The 21,140-nt window shown below is 41.4% G+C and overlaps 1 protein-coding gene across 1 annotated transcript in view; it reads left to right on the forward strand.

The window, feature by feature from the left end:
• plppr5a (phospholipid phosphatase related 5a) overlaps positions 1–14,810 on the forward strand; it is a 46,290-nt gene extending 31,480 nt beyond the window's left edge. The window contains exons 5-6 of the mRNA XM_072690954.1: positions 4,069–4,203; positions 10,746–14,810. Of these exons, the coding sequence (XP_072547055.1) occupies positions 4,069–4,203; positions 10,746–10,775 (165 nt within the window). The 3' untranslated portion in view covers positions 10,776–14,810. The remainder of the gene's footprint in view (positions 1–4,068; positions 4,204–10,745) is intronic.
• Positions 14,811–21,140: the final 6,330 nt, after the last annotated feature.

Consider the following 21,140-nt stretch of genomic DNA (forward strand, 5'->3'; position numbering starts at 1 on the left):
TTCTAGAATGTTCTCCACCAGCCACACAGTTCTAGAATGTTCTCCACCATTCACACAGTTCTAGAATGTTCTCCACCATTCACACAGTTCTAGAATGTTCTCCACCAGTCACACAGTTCTAGAATTGACTTCATCATATTGTTCTAGAATGTTCTCCACCAGTCACACAGTTCTAGAATGTTCTCCACCAGTCACACAGTTCTAGAATTGACTTCATCATATTGTTCTAGAATGTTCTCTTTCATTCATACGGTTTGCACATTCTCTGCCAATCACACTGTTCTAGAATGTTCTCCGCCAATCACACAGTTCTAAAATGTTCTCCACCAGTCACACAGTTCTAGAATGTTCTCCACCAGTCACACAGTTCTAGAATGTTCTCCACCAGTCACACGGTTCTAAAATTTACTTCATCATGTTGTTCTAGAATGTTCTCTTACATTCATATGGTTTGCACATTCTCTGCCAATCACACTGTTCTAGAATGTTCTCTTCCATTCACACAGTTCTAGAATTTACTTCATCATGTTGTTCTAGAATGTTCTCCGTCAATCACACAGTTCTAAAATGTTCTCCACCAGTCACACAGTTCTAGAATGTTCTCCAACAATCACAGTTCTAGAATTTACTTCATCACACTGTTCTAGAATGTTCTCCACCAATAACGCAGTTCTAAAATGTTCTCCAACAATCACACAGTTCTAGAATGTTCTCCACCAATCACACAGTTCTAGAATGTTCTCCATCAATCACACATTTCTAGAATGTACTTCATCAAATTGTTCTAGAATGTTCTCTTCCATTTGTACGGTTCTAGAAAGTACTTCATCACACTGTTCTAGAATGTTCTCCACTAATCATTCAGTTCTAGAATATTGTTCTAGAATCGTCTCTTCCATTCACACAGTTTGCACATTCTCCACCAATCACACTGTTCTAGAATGTTCTCCACCAGTCACACAGTTTGTGCATCATCCATCATTCTAGAACTGTCCCTCATTAAACCTGTTCTAAAATGTTCTAGAATGATGTCCTCATGTTGTTCTACACTGCTCTGCCTCATGCACCGCTCTCAAAAAGTTCTTCCCTATGGACCTTTATCTCCCACTGACATGGTTCTAGAATGGTGTTCTCTATTCTACGCTGTACCTAATTATGAGCACAGTGAGCTGCTCCAGGCTGTGTGTTTCAGTGATTGCACCCCTGTTAAGTGGATTTTACTGCACTTAGCTTAATAGTCAAATCATTATCAGTGAATGTGGCGGGCGTATTTATCAGTGTTTTCTGAAAGTTGAAGCTCCTTCAGGCTGTGTGCTGCTGTGACTTTACCACAGTCCAGAGCACAAGCACTTAACTCAGGGAAAATCACTGTAACACACAACCCCCAGTCACTTATTGCCTTAATAGATGTGTTTACTGGTGGCTGCATGCTGACTGTTATCAGACCAGAGTTCCAGACCTTTGTGTTCAACGTTGTGTCTTCAACAGCTTCCAGGGCAGAATAGCAGAACCCTGAGCTCATGCTCACAGAGCTGCAGCTTGTAAAACAAGCATTGAAATGGAGGATAAATTGCTGCATCTTTTTAATTCAACAGTTGACTGCAGGGCTTGGTGCCCTGAGATGTCCTCCATTTAAAACCACCCTCTGCTCTTTGCTGCTCTCCCACTCAAACATTGCCCATATTGTCCCTGTCTCATTGAAAATGCTCATTTTGCCTTGATAATGGATGATTGCGCTCTGGGACAGACTTGCACACTTCCCCCTCTGAGAGAGAGAGAGAGAGAGAGAGAGAGGGAGAGAGAGAGAGAGGGAGAGAGAGCACACACAGAGATTCATTTAGGGCAGCTAGTCATGCGAGGTACCCTGCCCAGCTACAAGTTACATAAACCAGCATTGATGGCCTGTGCACAGAGGAGCTGGGGGGTTCTCTCGCTGAAAAACTGCTGCTGGCTCTTTCTGGAGGTCTAAAAGCCACTTTATTCTCTTGCTCTCTTTCTCTTCCTTAAGCCGTCACCATTGATTAGATCAGTGATCGAGTAATGTACTGATTATTTTGATAATTCATCAAGTAATCAGAGGTTTAAAAAGGCCGAACATTAAGAGTGGACTTAATCACATTGATTAATCTGAAACACAAATAGTAAATAATAAATAAACCTGTTCTGGGAAATCTGTAAATTTAGAAACGTGAAATTGAGAAAATTGCTAAAATATATCCTGAAATTTTGGTGAGATCCTGGAAAAGTTGAGCTGCTGACCTACTGAGATCTCTGTCATTAAGTCCACTATGAATTATTTAATTTATCGGAAGGTGAATCAGGAAAATGTGAGACAATCGGTCTAAAAACTGAAGCTAAAGTGAAGGTGGGCCATGCAACATGACGATGACCTATAACAGTCTGGTAAATCCACCAAGGAATGACTCAGAAGAAGCAAAATGGAGAGTTCTGGCCAAGTCAAAGTCCAGATCTTAATCCTGTTAAATTGCTGTGGACTGTGCAACAAGAAGCCCTTTAAATATCACACAGCTGAAAGATTTCTGCATGGAGGAGTAGGAAAATTCTGTCCTAGTCGAATTTGTTAGCCAGGTTTCCATTCAAACGCTTTGCAAATGTTAAGTACAATTACAAAATTGGCTTCCATCCACTGAAGTTCTGCAAAGTGTGATTGGGAGCAGCATCAAACCAATGGAGAGATTTATTGTGGCCTACTTTTAGGCTTTTTATGGCTGGTTTGCTGTTTGCAGTTCAGAGACACTGGTCAGAATGAGCAGTGGGCCACCTAATGAGGACTAAAATCTCTATTGCACCCTGACAACATCCACCTTACAGTTTTAGGAGACCAGTGCAGACCCATTTTCCAGACCAGCTTTGGATTCAGCATTTCAGAATGTGGAACGCAACCTTTAAAAAAGCTGTGTGTGATGATCGTAGCATCTGTAGAGCCATTAGTAGTAGAAATGACCAGTAGTCATTTCTCCAGTCACCAACCACCTGTGCCAACTGCTAAGAAAATCATCACTTGCGTCTCAATACGTCATTGTTTCTTCCAAAAACCTATTTCCGCAACATTTCATCTTCAGCCATATTCTAACTTCTCCAGCTCGCCTGGATGGATAACCTGCTAGACACTGGTAGGCGGATAATGGAAATGTCTAATTGAGGCTATTTCAGCCAGAGGGGTCAAAATCAGCCCTGTTGCCCTGCTGAAAAATCAAGCTCAAGACCAGCTTCTGTGGAAAGCTGGTTTCAGATGGTCTAAGCTGGTCTTTGATGGTCAAGGTAGTTGAAAAGCCATCAGGGACATCCAGGTAAAAACATACCCATTTGCTGGTAAGCTAGTAGATAAGCCAACTCTTGACCAGAATAGTGTATGTTGCATTTGGTCATGCTTGGTCATTACTGGGTGACTAGCTTAGTCATGCTGGTCAACAAGCTTAATCAGCCAGATTGGTCTTGTTGGTCAGCCAACTTGGTCTTGCTAGTTATGCTGGTCGACCAGCATGGTGACCATGGTCGACCAGCTAAACCATCAAACAGACATGCTGGTTGGGAGCTAACCAGATGAAGTATTAATAATTTTAAATGTGTTAAAAATGTCGAGATGCATTGAAGTCATAGAAAATGTCCTGGGAAAGGTTTTCCTTTTCCAGGTGGCTACAAATGCATAATTTTTCATTTTTTGTGTTTTTTTAAATAATAATAAAATAAAATAAAATTATTATTATTATTATTATTATTATTATTATTATTATTATTATTATGCAGTGTTAACAGATTTTAATCAACTAATCATAACAACCCTATCTCCCTATCTGTCTTTCTGGCGTGACTGTGTGGGCTCTTGCATTAGGAGGAAGTCATAGAAAATGTCCTTTGAAAGGTTTTCCTTTTCCAGGTGGCTACAAATGCATCATTTTTCATTTTTAGGTTTTTAAAATAATATTTATTTTATTTTATTTTATTTTATTTTATTTTATTATTATGCAGTGTTAATTTTAATTAACTAATCATAACCATCTCCTGTCTTCTCTGTTTCTGGCGTGACTGTGTGGGCTCTTACGTTAGGTGGTCTGTGTGGTGAAGAACTTCAAAGGCAAGCCGTTGCTGGGTGAGATTCCGCCGGAGGAAAGCGTTTCCAGTGCTCCCATGCTCAGCCAGCCCAGGATGGAGCACACCATGGAGAAATACATATCCTCGCAGGTATTCCGCCTCCAGCCTTGAAGTAAAGCTGGCTTTACCCTCTGGGCCCCTTTGATATCCTAGAATGCCTCCGAATCTGCTGTGTTATTTTTTGAAGGGGGAAATGCAGTCAGAGCTCCATGCTGTTCTCTTAGAGCACCGCAAAAGTGGGACGCTCAGTTAAGCTGACAGAGTAATTAGCTCTCCGGTCAGGTAGACGAGTGTGACAAGTTTTTTTTTTTTGACAGTGTCAAAGACCTGGGCTTAATATGTGTATTGATTTAGTGCTGAATATGCATCTGGAATTTCACACACTCTACAACTGGATGGTTCTGGAGGTAAAGTCCCACTGCAGGTTGATAGATTTTTGAGAAATCATGCAGTGCTTGAAAGGAAAATGGTCAGAAATTGACCCACTATTCCCAAATGGGCCCAATTATTAATATAATCAATTTGTGTTTCAGTAATCTGAAACACAAATAGTAAATAATAAATAAACCCGTTCTGGAAAATCTGTAAATTTAGAAACGTGAAATTGAGAAAACTGCTAAAAAACATCCTGAAATTTTTAATGAGCTGCTGACCTACTGAGATCTCTGTCATTAAGTCCACTATAAATTATTTACTTTATCGGAAGGTAAATCAGGAAAATGGGAGACCATCGGTCCAAAAACTGAAGCTGGAGTGGAGGTGGGCCATGCAACATGACGATGACCTATAATAGTCTGGTAAATCCACCAAGGAATGACTCAGAAGAAGCAAAATGGAGAGTTCTGGTATAGCCAAGTCAAAGTCCAGATCTTAATCCTATTAAAATGCTGTGGACCCAATTATTAATATACTTTATACATGGAAATGTGTTCAGAGTATGATGATCATCATATCCATATAATGACCTCTAGAGTGTTCAAACAACATATTGTCACTGGTTCCTCTCAATGTTGCTACATGCAAGCTAACACAAGCTAAACTGATGTCATAAACCTGGCCACCAAAATACCCCAGCCAGCTTTGCCCATGTTGGTGGTTACACCACCACCTACATTTTGAGTAGCTAGTGTCATTATAGTGTACTGTAGTGTAGCTTGGGGTAGTTTGGGGGTGGGCAGTATGACAATATTTGATCATATTGTGATAAATATTCAATCCTAAAAAGCTTTGCTTGCATTGAAAGAATACCAAGGCCTTTAGCCTGCTTGCAGTATGTACGCTATGCTGACAAAAGTATTGGGACACCTGTTTGTTCATTGTTTCTTCTAAAATCATTTGATTGCATTTAGTGATAAGAGCTTTAGTGAAGTCTGTGAAGGATGTTGGATGATGATGATCACCACCCCACCTCATCCAAAAGTCCTGGATGGAGCACCAACCATCCATCATTCCAGAGAATACAATTCTTCCACTGCTCCACAGCTCAATGCTGGGGGGCTTTATTTCCCTCTAGCCCCCACCTGGCGTTAGGCAACATGGTGCCAATAGGCTCATGTTGATCTGCTCCAGAGAGTCCTATATGGACTAGACAAGCTGTGTGTGCACATCTGTGTCAACAATGGGTGCAACTTAAGGCAGATGAATGCATTTATTAGAAGGGGTGTCCACAAACATTTGGACATATAGTGTATTTAGCAATATTTATTTATTTGATTACTAATGACCCCATAATGCCTTTATTCATCCTCCCCCAAAAAAAGACCCTAATGCCTAATGCTAGGGGTGGGCTAGTAGAGGGGTATAAAGCCCCCCAGCACTGAGGAGCTGTGGAGCAGTGGAAGAACTGTGTTCTATGGAATGATGGTGGTGGAGCTCCATCCAGTACTTTTGGGATGAGTTGGGGAGTTGAGGATGATGAGGTGGGGTGGTGACCATCATCCAACATCCTGACCTCACTAATTCTCTTACTGTCGCTGAATGCAATCAAATCCTCACAGCAATGCTCCTTCAGAAGAAACAATGAATGAGCAGGTGTCCCAATACTTTTGTCTAACCAATTTAAAAGGTTCTCCACACTCACAATCATCTCTATTACAAACACTGTTCTTTATAGAACCAATAGTGGTTGTTGTTCAATGACAGTGTCTTGGAGAACCTCCTGTCCTGCACATTTTAGTGAAGGTGGTGGTTTAGAGCAGGAGAACCACTAAAAGGGTAGGCTTATTTGCATACTGTATGTACTTCTATGATGTCAGTATTGCCAGGCAGGGGTCACTATAATGACTTACCAACTGTGTGACCCTTGTATTACCAATGCTAGAAGTACATAGGGGGCTCGCAAATCAAGCAAAGTGAGAGAACCCAATTGAGAACCACATTTCATCAGCCAAGTCTTTCATTCCAGGTCCTTTTCCATATCCATTGTGCCCCTTGCCTGTGGTAGGAGTGCGTTTGTCTGCTGTGTAGTGCTAATTTCACACCTCTACTGGCAAAAACATAGAAATTAGCATGAAATGTAAAGCTGAGGTACATTGGCTATAGGGCTCAGGAGTATCTGTGTTTATATCTGCCAGTGGAGAAGACGTTTCAGGTCATGATTAATATAATTCGGCGAGAGGAAGTGAATATCTGACCTGCATTACCCAGCTTCAGCTTGATTCTTTCCAATATCATGGACAGATATGGATCAGATACCCAGGCTGTTATAATGCAGCTTCTTACCCAGGCTTTTAACTGCAAACTCACAGCTTGTACCTTCTCCATAGAAAAACACTGGCAGTAGAATCAGATCTAGCTGAATCCTCAAGTCACCATGTCCGCGGCCAAGTGTTGGTTTGGGGGCTATTAAGCCGCCCGCCAGCACTGAGCAGTGGAGCAGTGGAACTGTGTTCTAGGGAGTGATGAAGCACCATCCAATAGCTTTGGCAGTACTGATCATCCAACATCAAAATCTGACCTCACTGATGCTCTGACCTCTTGCTAATTACAATCAGATCATTCTCACAGCAATGTTCCAACATCTAGTGTAACAGAGCCATATTAATACCCTTACTTTCAGAAGCATTGGTAGATAGGCTGGTGTCTGCAAGCCAAATATGTGCAAGATCTCCTTGACTGACCTCATCATTGCCCTTATACACTACATGTCCAAATGTTTGTGGACACCCCTGCTGCTGACGCACAGCTTGTCTAGTCACTGTAGAGAAGTACTGCCAATAGAATAGGACTCTCGGCAGGAGCAGGTAAACATGATGAACCTATTGACACCATGCTGTCTAATAATGCCAGGTGTGGGCTATAGAGGGGTATAAAGCCCCCCTCCAGCATTATTGAGCTGTGGAGCAGTGGAAGAGCTGTGTTCTCTGGAATGACGAATGGTGGTGCTCCATCCAATTATTGACTTTCGGGATAAGTTGGTGGTGATGTGGGGTGGTGATCATCTTGAATGCAATCAAATCCTCACAGCAATGCTGTGAAATCTAGTAGACAGCCGCCTTATTCTCTGGACAGTAGAGACAGTTACTCCAAGAAAAGTGGGATCAACTCTTTTTAATCCCCTTGATTTCAGAAGAAACAATGAAACAATGAGCAGGTGTCCCAATACTTTTGTCCATGTAGTGTAAAAACAGTAGAAACGCTCATATTGCAGTGCAATATGCTTTTAAGGAATGTTTTTATATTATATTTATTTATTTAATAATATTTATTTTATATTTTTATATTTGGGAAGTTCCAGACTTATCACCCGTCCTGTGTAATAGAACAATACACACTGTGGTAAAAAGCATAGAGCCGTGTAATGGAATTTATTTCATATTAAAAATGAAAAGCCTTTATAATTATGCTTATTACTCATCGTCCTTACATGCAGTACCAGAGGGTTGTCTGGTTGTTCAACTGCTTGTGGGCATTGACCTAATTTTCAGATTTTAATGGTAAGAACCTACACCATAGGCCACAGTGCTCAGATGAGAAAGGGAACGCTTGTTTGATTTATTCAAAATATTAAAATATTACTCATCATGCTCTGTCCGTTGTTCTCTGGATCTATGAAGAACGTTAAAGATGCCTTCTGGCCTAAAACTAGTATTTAATACATCATGTTACAGTGGCCATAAAGAAAATTTGGCAATTTTTACACTGTAAGAATACATACACTATATGGACAAAAGTATTGGGACACCTGTTCATTCATTGTTTCTTCTGAAATCAAGGCCATTAGAAAGAGTTGATCCTACTTTTGCTGGAGTAACTGTCTCTACTGTCTAGAAAAGAAGACTTTCTACTAGATTTTGGAGAGGAGCATTGTTGTGAGGATTTGATTGCATTCAGCAACAATAGCGTTAGTGAAGTCAGGATGTTCCTCAACTCCTCAACTCATCTCAGGACCATCATTCCAGAGAACACAGTTCTTCCACTGCTTCACAGCTCAGTGCGGGAGGGGGGCTTTATACCCCTCTGCTAGCCCACACCTGGCATTAGGCAGCATGGTACCAATAGGTTCATCATGTTGATCTGCTCCAGAGAGTCCTATTCTATTGGCAGTACTTTTCTACAGGGACTAGACCATCTCTGTGTCAGCAATGGGTGTAAGTCGCTAAGTCAGTAGAAGGGGTCAATCAAGTCCTCCAAGGACCATAGAGACTATAGAGTTACTCCAACAAAAGAAGGATAAACCGATAAACATTTCTTTAAGCAGGTGTCCCAATACTTTTGTCAATATAGTGTACATCATATAACTATTGCACATCCCCCAGAAGTGAGAAAGTAATCCTGACTGGTAGCGTAGAGCACAGAGATCAGCAGTTTCCTAGCAGTAACATTAGCTACCTTGCTAATAGAAAACTCCGCCCACCTTCAAGATGCATGTAGCAGTTTGCAAATTTTATTTTTTTTGGTCAGAATGTCCCTTTAAAGGTCATGCATCTGGACATTCCCCATCAGACTGCAGAGTTTTCAGTGAGAGTGACCCGGATCAATAGTAGGTTCTTGATCAGTGCTCCAGCGATGCTCGTTCCATGTATTATTCAAAGGCCCAGACGTAGACAGGCTGTGTATTTGTAATGTAGATAGCAGCGTCCCCAACCTCTGAACCTCCTCCGTCCTGGAGAAGCAGTGGCTCTTCTGTCCTCCTCACATGATGAATAGCTCAATGGGACTTCCCCTGATTCATTTCCAATTCATATAAGGACAGTCCAAAGGGCTGCAGCAGGCCGTTCATCAAGGTTATCAGACTGTTGAAAACATACTGCATGTGTCTGCAACGCATGGCCCGCACCCACTCAGTCACTGGTTGTTTCAAGGCTGCCTCGTTAATCTTGAAAGAGGTTAAGGCTGAGGAGAGTCTACACCTGCTTTGCAGTTTTGCAGCTGTATGAGAGGACAAACAGGCATTTCAGCAAGCTGTGGCGCTACAGTCTGCCGCATATATCTTTAGAGCACATTCAAGGTGAATGTGGAACATTTGCTGACTGTAAAACAGCCTAGAGCAGTGGGCAAAAGTATTGGGACACACCTCCTAATCATTAAACTCAGGTGTTTCATTCTGTTGCATTGTAAAAGCAAGCCTCTAGCCCTACAGTCTGTCTTTCCTCCACACATCAGTGAGAGAACGGGAGGTTCTGAAGAGCTCACTGAACTCCAGCGTGGTTCTGTATGTAATAGGAGACACCGCTGCACCAACAACTACAAGTCAGCTGGTGAAATTTAGACCTTCCCTCCTAGATCTTCCTCCATCAGCTGTGAGTGGTGTTATTATTGAACAGTGGAAGAGTTTAGGAGGAACAGCTCACAGAGAGCAGCTCAGTGTCCACCGAGTGTCTGTCAGACCACGTAAAGTTACAGAGCGGGGTCAGGGCCGAGTGCTGAGCTCAGAGCAGAGTGCAGAAAAGCCTCCAACTGACTCAGTAACTGCAGCAGAGCTCCAGACCTGCTGCTGCTGGTAGAGCGTAGAGCAAAGGAGGACCAGCTCCTTATTAATAATGCCTATGGGTTTAGAATGGGACGACAGAAAAGCTTATGTAGGTGTCCCAATACTTTTTTTTCTTTTTCCCACACGTTCCTCAACGTTCACATGGTGTCTGTCAGGCAGGAGGGCGTTCCTATATGGTGGCCTGTTTCTAATGCTCCATATTAATGCCTCTGTTTAGAAGGGGATGGCATAAAAGCTCTGGTATGTGTAATGGGTAGGTGTCCCAATACTTTTGTCCATATATGTATCTCTATTTTTGCATTATGTTTGTCTGATAGAAGGGTTTTTCCGTCTCCTGTAAAGTTGCCATTTTGGGGGTATGAGGTTAGCCAACTGAGCTAAAGTTGCTAACTAAAATCAACATCAACCAAAATCCTAAACTTTGGCTTGCTAGTAATGGTATTGGCTTATAAGCATTTAAATTGAGCATCACTAAGGGCTTTATACCTGAAACCAGCTGCTGGATTCTGATGTTAGAGCACTGCAAACTCTCAAAATACTTTTATTTGATGAAACTACTTGACTAATAGAAGCGATCAATGAGTTACTAAAGGCTCCTTGCTGTTGGATGAGGAGGACAATGGAGACTGTGTTGGAGTTGTAGCTTAAGGAGTGTAGCAGAAGGCATAATCTGCTCTTTTCTTTATCTTGTGCTTCTCAGAGTCCCATCACCTACGCTGAAGTCACATGACAGTGAAGGAACAAGACCATCTCAGCCCAAAACCTGTGGAAAATGTTGCTGCTCTCCCTGGTGACTAATGACTTTCAGTGCAACATTTAATTTGATGGATTTTTGTTCGGAAATCTTGCACCTTATTGTTGACTCCTCCTTTTCCTTCCGTCTTCTTTTTACCGAACGTAGTGCATATTCCTATTTTTATATAAACCATCACAGTCTACGCCCATTAAACATGCAGGGGAACGAGGTAAAAGAAGAAGCGTAGTATAATTTTACTCTCTGATTGAACATTTCTTAAAGTGTGTGATGAGATATTGGTTACGTCTCACACTGAAACCAGTCCAGTCTGTTTTTTTATTGCTCATTGTTCTGTGGATAAGTCACTACTGTTGTTGTCTACAACCTGAACCATTGCGTGAAATAGGGGTGTAACAGTACATGATTGGGCAAAAGTCAGAATCCGGTTAACAGTGGGGTCTGTTACCCAGCCAACATGCTCAATTAGGGCTCACCTTGGTACGATGCAGGCTAGCTGGGTTCCAGAGGGTTTTTTTTTTAACATGTGTTGTTACTGGAATCCCATTCCCAGTAATGGGCCCAATCATTACAGCCCACCCTAATCTCACAGGGGTCCCATCTAGGCCCCAAACGCAGTGTAAGAACTATATGGGGCCCATATTTAACACTGTTTCTCTTGGTCCCATTACTCAGCCTGTTGGGCATCCATTTGTGAGGCCAATATGAAACCAATGGACAAAGCTTTCTGGTTTCTAGTTGGGCTAACCATACAGGCCCCACATGGGATGGTACAGTGGGGTTTCACCTAGTGTCGTATACCCCCCCCTGAGTTAGCTGGTACAGTCTGTAGTGTGTAATGTGTAACTGTCCAACAACGCCAGCACACCGCCCTCATCTGATTCACCCTGAAAATCAGAAGCACTTGTTTATTTTTTTTTAGTCGTTTCACTGTAAACAAAACAGACTGAAAAATAATGACTGTAGAAAACATGGACACCTTGGTTCCATTTCCCTCCGTTCTATAGAAATGAAACCCAAACTGTCTGCCATGTTGCCAAATTTGCAACCAGAGTCTGCTCAGTAAAGACCAGAGGCAGAGCCAGACTTGCCTACTCGTTTGGCAGACCCGCCCCCTTTCTCCCAGACCAAGCTCAGTGTCTCAGACCGCCTTCACTGAGCTTACAGTGCAGAAGCTGAGCGGCCCTCCCCCCCTGGATTACCACTTTGTCCGGTAAGTGGATGCTCCAACTGTAAAAGTGCAGCTCATGTAGGATCCACTACACTGTTAAAGGTGTAAAATCCTTCTAACTTTTGGAGGTTTGTCGGTTATAAACTGTGGAGGAACCTTTTTCTTCTAAAACCTTTTAGGTTCCTCAAAGCGTCTTAAGAGGTTTCTCCACACTTTCAACTTGAAGAACCTTGAAATATTCCTCAAGACAGTGTACAACTCAGCACTCCATAAAATTAACATAAAGGGCGTCTCTTTCAGCCACGGCTGTCAATCACTTAATTCCTAAGTGTAGCCCCGCCTTCTTACCTTCTTCAGAGTAAAGGTTAAAAAATTCCTAAAGCCTAACGTGAACCAGAAACACTGTTTAACCCATAATCAATAATAAATAAGTAAACAAGAGCATGTTATCACGACGATGGGATAGTGCTAAAGTAAAGCAGAGGATGGAAAGACGGTTTAGAGGTCATGAAAATGAGATGGAAAATGGGCGGGGTTGTTTTGTCATTGAAACATATAGGAATGGGAGGAGCTACATATCATACTACAACCAGACAGCAGACAAGACAAGGCAACCAGGTTCATCATTCGTGTCCGACACAGATGGAATTTGGCCTTGAGCACACTAGTGAGCAAAAGCACACAGTGACTAGGAGCCATTGCTGTGGGGCCCGGGGAGCAGGTGAGGCTGAGGGGCCTTGCTCAAGGGCCCAGCAGTGGCAGCTTGAGCCAGTTATTGAACCCTCAAACCTGTCATCAATCACTGAGCCACCACTGTCCACTGTCCTGTCATTCACGTTTGAAGGACGTTGCGCTGTCCATGCTTTTCTACAGTCGTTGGTAAATGACAAAATTCGTAAACTCGTAAGTCCACCACAGTATCCCACAATACCATGCAAATCCAAACCATGCAAATAAGGTTGCATTCAGTTCAGTTCTACCAGAAGACTCTGGAGCAAGGAGGGCAGTCAATCGTAAATTATATCGTCACAATTAATAAGATGGAACAGGTTAGAACTGTTGATTGTCTTTGTAGTAGCCCAGGTCTTGCACCATCAGGACTCAATGTTCGGCAGGAGGCGGAGCCAAAGGGAACCGTCGGAACCAAAGGAAGAATGGGACGTCACTTCTGACGAAGGCAGCAAAAACACATGTAATTAGAGGTCTTTTAACACAGGTCGGTGGCCGGTGATTGGCTGAAGAACCTGGTTGCCTGGTAGAACTTTCTCTAGAGCCTTCATTTCAATTCAGATTGATTTATATTGGCTTTTCACAACGGATGCTGAGTCTGAGCCTCTTTTGAGCAAACCTAGAGCAGCAGTGGCAAGGAAAAACTCCCTCAGATCAAGAGGAAGTAAGAAAACCTTGAGAGGAACCAAGACTCAAAAAACCTTAAGTAAGAGGAACCAAGACTCAAAAGGGGAACCCATCCTTCTCTGGTGGACACCAGAGAGCAGAACAAATGACAGAACAGCAAGAATAAAAATTGACGAAAAATAAAAACACTAGTCAATTAAGAGTTGTGGTGAATGTGACATCAAGCCATAAATTATGAGTCCATGCAGGTACCAACCAATGAGAGGATCCAATGTACATTGGGCTGTAATGTCTACAGTATACTGTAGCAGATCAGTACTAACCCATGTACCCTTACACCCCTGTTGTGAACGCCTTTCATTGGGGTCTGTTGTCCTTTGTCATGCTTTAAATGGTAATTGTGCTGCTGTATCATGAAATGCTCTTTTAGCTGATCCTCCTGACCAAAACGTTGTAGATATTAGGGACAGTTTCACCGATAGGTACTGCAGAAACCTTCTCAGTGGTACCATTCACTGATTGTCCAGCGCAATAATTGTACAAAGCCGTGTGTATGACTGACAAACTTTGCTGGAGAATTTCTTGACAGCTAGCTGGACAGCTAGCTTCGGCCCGACTGTGTGAATGCAGTGTTAGTGTACATCGATCAGCCATAACCTTAGCACCACCTGCCTAATAGTTATTAAGTAGGCCCAACCACAACAGCTCTGACCATTCGAGCCATGGAGACCTCCACAAGACCTCTGAAGGTGTCCTGCTGTGGTATCTGGCACCCAAGGCTAACATTCACAGAAGATCCTGTAAGTCCTGTAAGTTGTGAGGTGGGTGGAGCCTCCATGAACATCAATGAGCCTTAGGTGCCCATGACCTTGTTGACCCGGTTCTTCGGTTCTTCCACCTCAAGACCTGCCTGATGTTTTGGTGGAGATGTTCTGACCAAGTCATTTATCTTGAACCGCACAGTTTGGTTCTTGTCAAAGTGTCTCAGATTCGTATGCTTGACCATTTCTTCTGCATCACCTTCAAGTTCACTTGCTGCCTAGTATGTCCACCTCCTTGGCAGGAGCCACTGTAGATGATCACCTGGTGCTAATGTTATGGCTGATTGCTGTACATGGGTGTGTTTTCCCTATGTCCCTTTCATGAGTAGATATGGTGTCCAGTGGATTGGAGGAGGTCAGTTAAGCCTTGCCAGACAATCAGCCGTCCATGTTTAGATAATACCAGAGAGAGAGTGAGAGAGAGAGTAAGAGAGAGCGAGAGAGAGAGAGAGAGAGAGAGAGAGAGAGAGAGAGACCTATCCCCCATTTCAATACCGGCTTTAACAAAGCCCAAGTGTGACCCTGTCGATTTGTCAGGGTCACTCTCTGTACATTTCTGTGTTCGTATTTCATGTAAACACGTGTGTATTCTGTCAGAGGCCTCATTAGGTCAGAGGAACTGATCATATGTTTGTGTTTAGCAGATGAGCTGTTTAAACTCTCACAGGCCAACATTGAGATTTTGTTTATTTGAACTGATGAATAAACAGTATTTTGGTTTCATTTTGGTGTGAAAATCATTTCTAGCTTCATTCAGATTGCTTTTGTTTGATTGCTTGTTATGTTGTTGCGTCCTCAAACATATGGTTATTATAGAATGGAAAGATTTGACTCATCAAATCATTTAAACCAGTAACAGAGTTGACAGAAACCCAGTTGGCATTTTCCACCACCTACGTTTACCTCAAACTAGAGTCCACACGGCCCGTCTAAAAACAGAGCCTTATGGATTGTCAACACATTATTATTTATGATTGTACAATGTAAAGCAGCAGTCCTTAAAATCTGCGTGACCGTCCCTGCAAACCCCTAATATATTCATTCTAAAAACAGACAGAGTGGTCTGGTAGGTTGTCATGGGAGTTTTCCTGGCCATGTCAAGCCTTTACGTACTTATGTAACATATACACAGCCTCGTGCAGAGGTTCCAGCACCGTTCGCTGGTTACCTGAACAATCACAGCACTGCTAATGCCGCTAATCTGGCGCTAATTCGCCCACTGTCCAACCAAAGAAACGGACTAAATGTAAACTTGCAGTGTTTAGACTGAGCCACTCGGAAAGGAGACCGCAACACAATGCACATTGTAACAGTACTCTTCCGCCATGCTCGCTGCAATTACACATTCTCACCAGAGAGGTCTCTAAATCCCCAAATCTCCCAAACTTACGGACTGTCGCTTTAATGATTCACCCAATTTCACAATAAAATATTTGATCCCTAATTAACATTTCTGTTCATTTATCCTAAACATTTTCTACTAAATAATGAGAGAAGTATGACATATCCCACTGCCTTCCACTGAACAGTTCCATAGATTTTATGCAGTTTTATATCAGAGTAACAGAGTTGACCAGAACCCTGGGAAAGACATCAAATGACATTGAAATGACATTTTATACAGAAAATAGATCTTCTGTGCAGTTTATAACTGTTAATAGAGTAAACACAAAAAACCTGAACATTCAACCTAATTATTTCAAGTTAATTCAAGTTGAATTTTTTAAATCAGAAGGTGAAGACAGTCAATAATGTGTGGGCTGGGAGTCATCTAGGAGTCTAGGAGTCACATTTTATGTATAAATTGTGTCTAAGCTAAACATCAAGCCTTATTAATAGTGTATTTTTAAAATAAATTTGAATAAAATTAATTATTATTACTTGAAATTAATTCAAAGATTTTTGGAAAATGTTGAGATGCAAAATGTACCCCAATTATAGTGTAAAGGCCCATATACACTATATAGACAAAATAATTGGGAGCTTTATTGACATCTTATTAAACCCATTGGCATTAATATGGAGTTGTTCCAACATCCTAAAGCTTCAACACCTTCATCACTGTCAAGAACTGGCTGTTCACTTGCTGCCTAATATATCCACCCCTTGGAGCCACTGAAACCAGCTCATCAGTGTTCTTACTATCACCTGTCAGTGTCAAATATTTTAATGTTATGGCTAATCGGTGTACAACTTTTTTGAGCATAAGGTTTTCTCCATGACTTTGATAGTTGTGTATTTCAGGTGCAATAGACATTTACATTTATGGCATTTAGCTGACGCTCTTATCCAGAGCGACTTACAAGGTAACTCGTATTACAGAGGAGGGTCAGTGTAGTGTTAGGAGTCTTGCCCAAGGACTCTTATTGGTGTAGCGCAGCATAGTCACTCAGACTGGGAATCGAACCCCAGTCTCCCACATGGTGAGTTAGCTCACTAGCAGGTAGTGGTATTATCTGTTGCGCACTCATATATACTCATATATAGCTCTCATTAGACCTATAAGATGTAGTTCTTTGTTTAACCGTCCTTCCAGATCATTTGGGGCGAATTCTAAGGGCGTTACATAATTTCAGAGGGAGACTGAATCAGGCGGAAATGTTATTCACAGCTTTTTTGCCTTTTAAATGACTTGCAGAAACCAATTTGACTCCAGGTCACCGACTCCATGTCTTTCAGTGACTGCAAATACTTTTATGAGTCTCAGGTAATGTATTCTTCAGAATTTAAAGCTCTGGTGCCAGTTGCCCCTTACCATAACCTTAGTCTGAGAGCAAAACACTCCCTGACACCAGGTGTGCGAGTCTAATAAACTATTAAAGGTTACCTTGAGACTGAATCTTCCAATGTTTAGACATTGTCTACATCACATTTCCACATTTAGTCAAATCCCATAAAACTCTGGAACTCCAAAAACATGTAACAGGTGACATCCACAAGTTACCACATATCCCTGGAGAACCACCACAGCACCCTTTTCACTCTGCCTTAACAGCCCTGTATAGAATATCTGGTTTGAGTGCCTGTTATTTAAATGATAATGAGCCACTGTTTTTAGGAATCCTCATGGCTACACCAATTTGTAGATACTTATATATAAGTATAATATATAAGGATAATGTATATATTAAAGTATAATATATACGGACAATGGCTTCCACCCTCTCTACAACACGTGATGAGACACAGGAGCACATTTAGTGCAAGACTCATTCCACCAAAATGCACCACAAAGCGCCACAGGAGGTCATTCCTACCCGTGGCCATCAAACTATAACTCCTCCCTCAGTGTGTGACGCTACAGTTCAGCGGTGCAATACTTAAATTACACTGTTCATATGTGAAATATTAATAGTACTGTGATTCAATTTAATGTGTGCATATTTCCCATATTTAATATCTCCAATTTAATATCCATATTTAATATCTCCAATTACCAATTGTCTGGTCCGCGTCACAGCACCCGCCCCGGGGGCGGTCCCAAGCCACGGTCCACAGGCTTCAAGTTCAAGGACTTTTAAGTTGATTTTCGGTTCATGTTACGTGTCACATACTTTCAGTTCAAGTTCATGTCAAGTTTCACGGACTTTCAGTTCATGTTCAGGTCTTGCATCATGTTTCTGTTAAGTATTCACGTGTATTTGATTTGGGTTCTTTGTTTCATTGATTTGGTTCACCTGAGGCTGGGATATTTAGGGAGCTAATGCTGACATTCTCGTTGCCGAGAATTCACCGTTCTGAGCCAACCTGGTGAGTTGGCGTCTTAGCATAGTCAAGCGTCTCCCTAAAGATTTACAAGGACATTCGTAGGAGTCCTTCACGTTTTCTGTGTTCAACTCGGCTGTTCATCATTGTCTGTCCTAGCCAGTCATGACACCAATACGCAACTTCTACTATATTCATATAACTTATATATATATATGTACAAGTTCTTCTGAATGTCTTTTTCCTTTGTTCTTAATTTATTTTATTTTATGGAGTGTTTATTCTTACACAAATGGTTGCAACTGCAATTTCCCTCCTGGGATCAATAAAGTATTTCTGATTCTGATATATATGTGTGTGTGTGTTTGTGTGTATTATTATTATTATATATAGACACAAACGTATCCTAAAGTACACTACGTTTATATTCATTTGCTAACGTTTACTTCACCTTGAGTTCATATCTCCCTCCCTTACAGCAGCAGTCTACTGTATCTATCTGTATTTTGTCCTTAGGTTTCCAGCTACTCAAATCAGGATTGATAGCACTTGCAGCTCAAAAAAAAAAAACATTTTTGACCCACAACCTTTTCGAAAATCTGCCTTTGCAAAAGTAGTGGGTGGAGCTACTCAAATAAAGGATGGTGTAATTCTGTGTAATAACTCTTTTTCTCTCCTGGACAGCCCACAGAAAACTGACAGGGTTGTCTTAATGCACAGTTTATGTGTAATGTGAAAATGTGAGTTTTCCATATGCTCTCTTTAAAAACCTACTTTAAGCTCCTTATGGTGCATCCAGCTTCTTTAATCGAGAAGGAAAAGCATTCCCTGTCTGGAGTAGCCACGCATGGACTAAAGTGACCATGCCCAATGCCAATTAGGTACATAGATAGGCATAAAGCTCTGCAGGACTGTGCTGGCTGTAAAGCAGTGGAATTGAGTGCTGGAGCTCCAACCAGTACCAGAAGTTTTAGTGGAATTTCTCACCTTACTAAAGGCCAAATGCCATTAAATCCTTGCAGCAATGTTCCAAAATCTAGTGTAATGCCTTTTTTTTTTTTAGAAGAGTATGGGCTGTTACTGCTGTTACCCTTGATTTAAATAGCAACTCTACCGGAGCATGTGTCTACAAACTTTTGGACATACACTGTATTTGATTTATTTGTATAAATGACAAGCAGGTACCTTAGCATGGTCATCAGGAGCACACCGTCTGATGCACTGATCTTGTTTTTTAGTTCTCGGCCCATGTTTGCATCGATTCGATGGTGGGAGGGACAGCCTGAAGCTTCTCTGAAGCTCTCAGTCCGCACTCACTTCGATTGATACCAAGAACTTGAAATACCGACAGTATCTCTCACAGGTGTATTAAAGGTGTATGTGCGGTAGCTCAGTGGTCGGAGCACTGGGTTATTGATCACAGGGTTGTGGGATCGATACCTGGATCTGCTGAGCTGCCACTGTTGGGCCCTTGAGCAAGGCCCTGTTACATGGCTGACCCTGTGCTCTGACCCTGGCTTTCTAAGCTGGAATATGTGAGGAGAAGAAGTTCTGTGTGCTGCAAAAGTGTGTGGGATTGGGTAGGTGTGGGATTGTGAGTAAGCAGAGCCCAACCTGGTGTCAAGAGTAAATCATACATATGTGACTAAAAGAGCATTTCAGGATTTGTTTAATGAATATAGTTGTACCCTCGTCCATCTGCACGGATTACTGACGCAACCCAGACACACAGAAAGTGTGTAACCAAGTTACAAAGTAACCAGTGAAATTTTATTACCTGAACCTAAACCTAGACTTAACATACGACACCTAAACCCAATTCTAACCTAAACCTAACCTACGACACCTAAACCCAATTCTAACCTTACCCTAACCTTAACCTTACCTAATATACCAAATTCTAACCTTAACCTAACCTTAATCTAACCTAAACCTAACCTACTACACCAAATCGTAATTCTTAATCTAAATTTAACCTAACCTATACCTCAAATCTGCTACACCTAAATCTAATTCTAACATTACCCTAACCTTAATCTAACCTACTACACTAAATCCTAATTCTAACCCTAACCTAAGCTACACCTCAACCTAATCTACTACACCTAAACCTAATTCTAACATTAACCCAATCTTAGCCTAACCTAAACCTAACCTACTACACCAAATCCTTATCTTTACCTAAATTGAACCTAACCTACACCTCAACCTAACCTACTACACCTAAATCTAATTCTAACATTACCCTAACCTACACGTAAACCTAAACCTACTATACCAAATCCTAATTCTAACCTTAACCTTACCTAACTTACACCTCAACCTAACCTATGACAACTAAACTTAATTCTAACATTACCCTAACCTTAACCTAACCTACTACACCAAATCCTAATTCTAACCTTAACTTAACCTAAACCTAACTTACACCTAAACCTAACCTAATACACCTAAACCTCATTCTAACCGTAATCTAACCTTAGCCTAACCTACTATACCAAATTCTAATTCTAAGCTTAACTTAACCTAAACCTAACTTACACCTTCACCTAATCTACTACACCTAAACCTAATTCTAACATTAACCTAACCTTAGCCTAACCTACTATACCAAATTCTAAATCTAACCTAACCTAAACCTTACCTACACCTCAACCTAAACTGAACCTTACGTACACCTCAACTTAACCTACTACACCTAAACATAATTCTAACCTACACTTCAACCTAACCTAATACACCTAAACCTCATTCTAACCGTAATCTAACCTTAGCCTAACCTACTATACCAAATCCTAATTCTAACCTTAACTTAACCTAAACCTAACTTACACCTCAACCTAATCTACTGCACCTAAACCTAATTCTATCATTACCCTAACCTACACATAAACATACACCTAAACACACTATTCTCCAAATTCCAATTCTAACCTTAACCTAAAATTAACCTAAACTTAGCCTAACCTAAACCTTAGATTGCTGCCACTTGTTTAATGTTTCTGATTCCTCACTATTTTCCTATTTATGTCCACCCTTCGTATATTCTAGATCTTTTTATTATGATTATTTTATTTATTTATTAATTGCTCTTTGGGTGTAACTGGGACCTTGAGATCTCAATTTTATTCCACCCCACGTACCACATGTGATGCGAATGACCATAAAGTCTCCTTGAATCCTCGAACCTCTATGTAATCTACTACTCCTAAACCTGATTCTAGCATTAACCTAACCTTAGCCTAACCTACACCTCAACCTAATCTACTACTCCTAAACCTGATTCTA

This window comes from Salminus brasiliensis, chromosome 11 (assembly GCF_030463535.1).
Source record: "Salminus brasiliensis chromosome 11, fSalBra1.hap2, whole genome shotgun sequence".
Classification (NCBI taxonomy): Eukaryota; Metazoa; Chordata; class Actinopteri; order Characiformes; family Bryconidae; genus Salminus; species Salminus brasiliensis.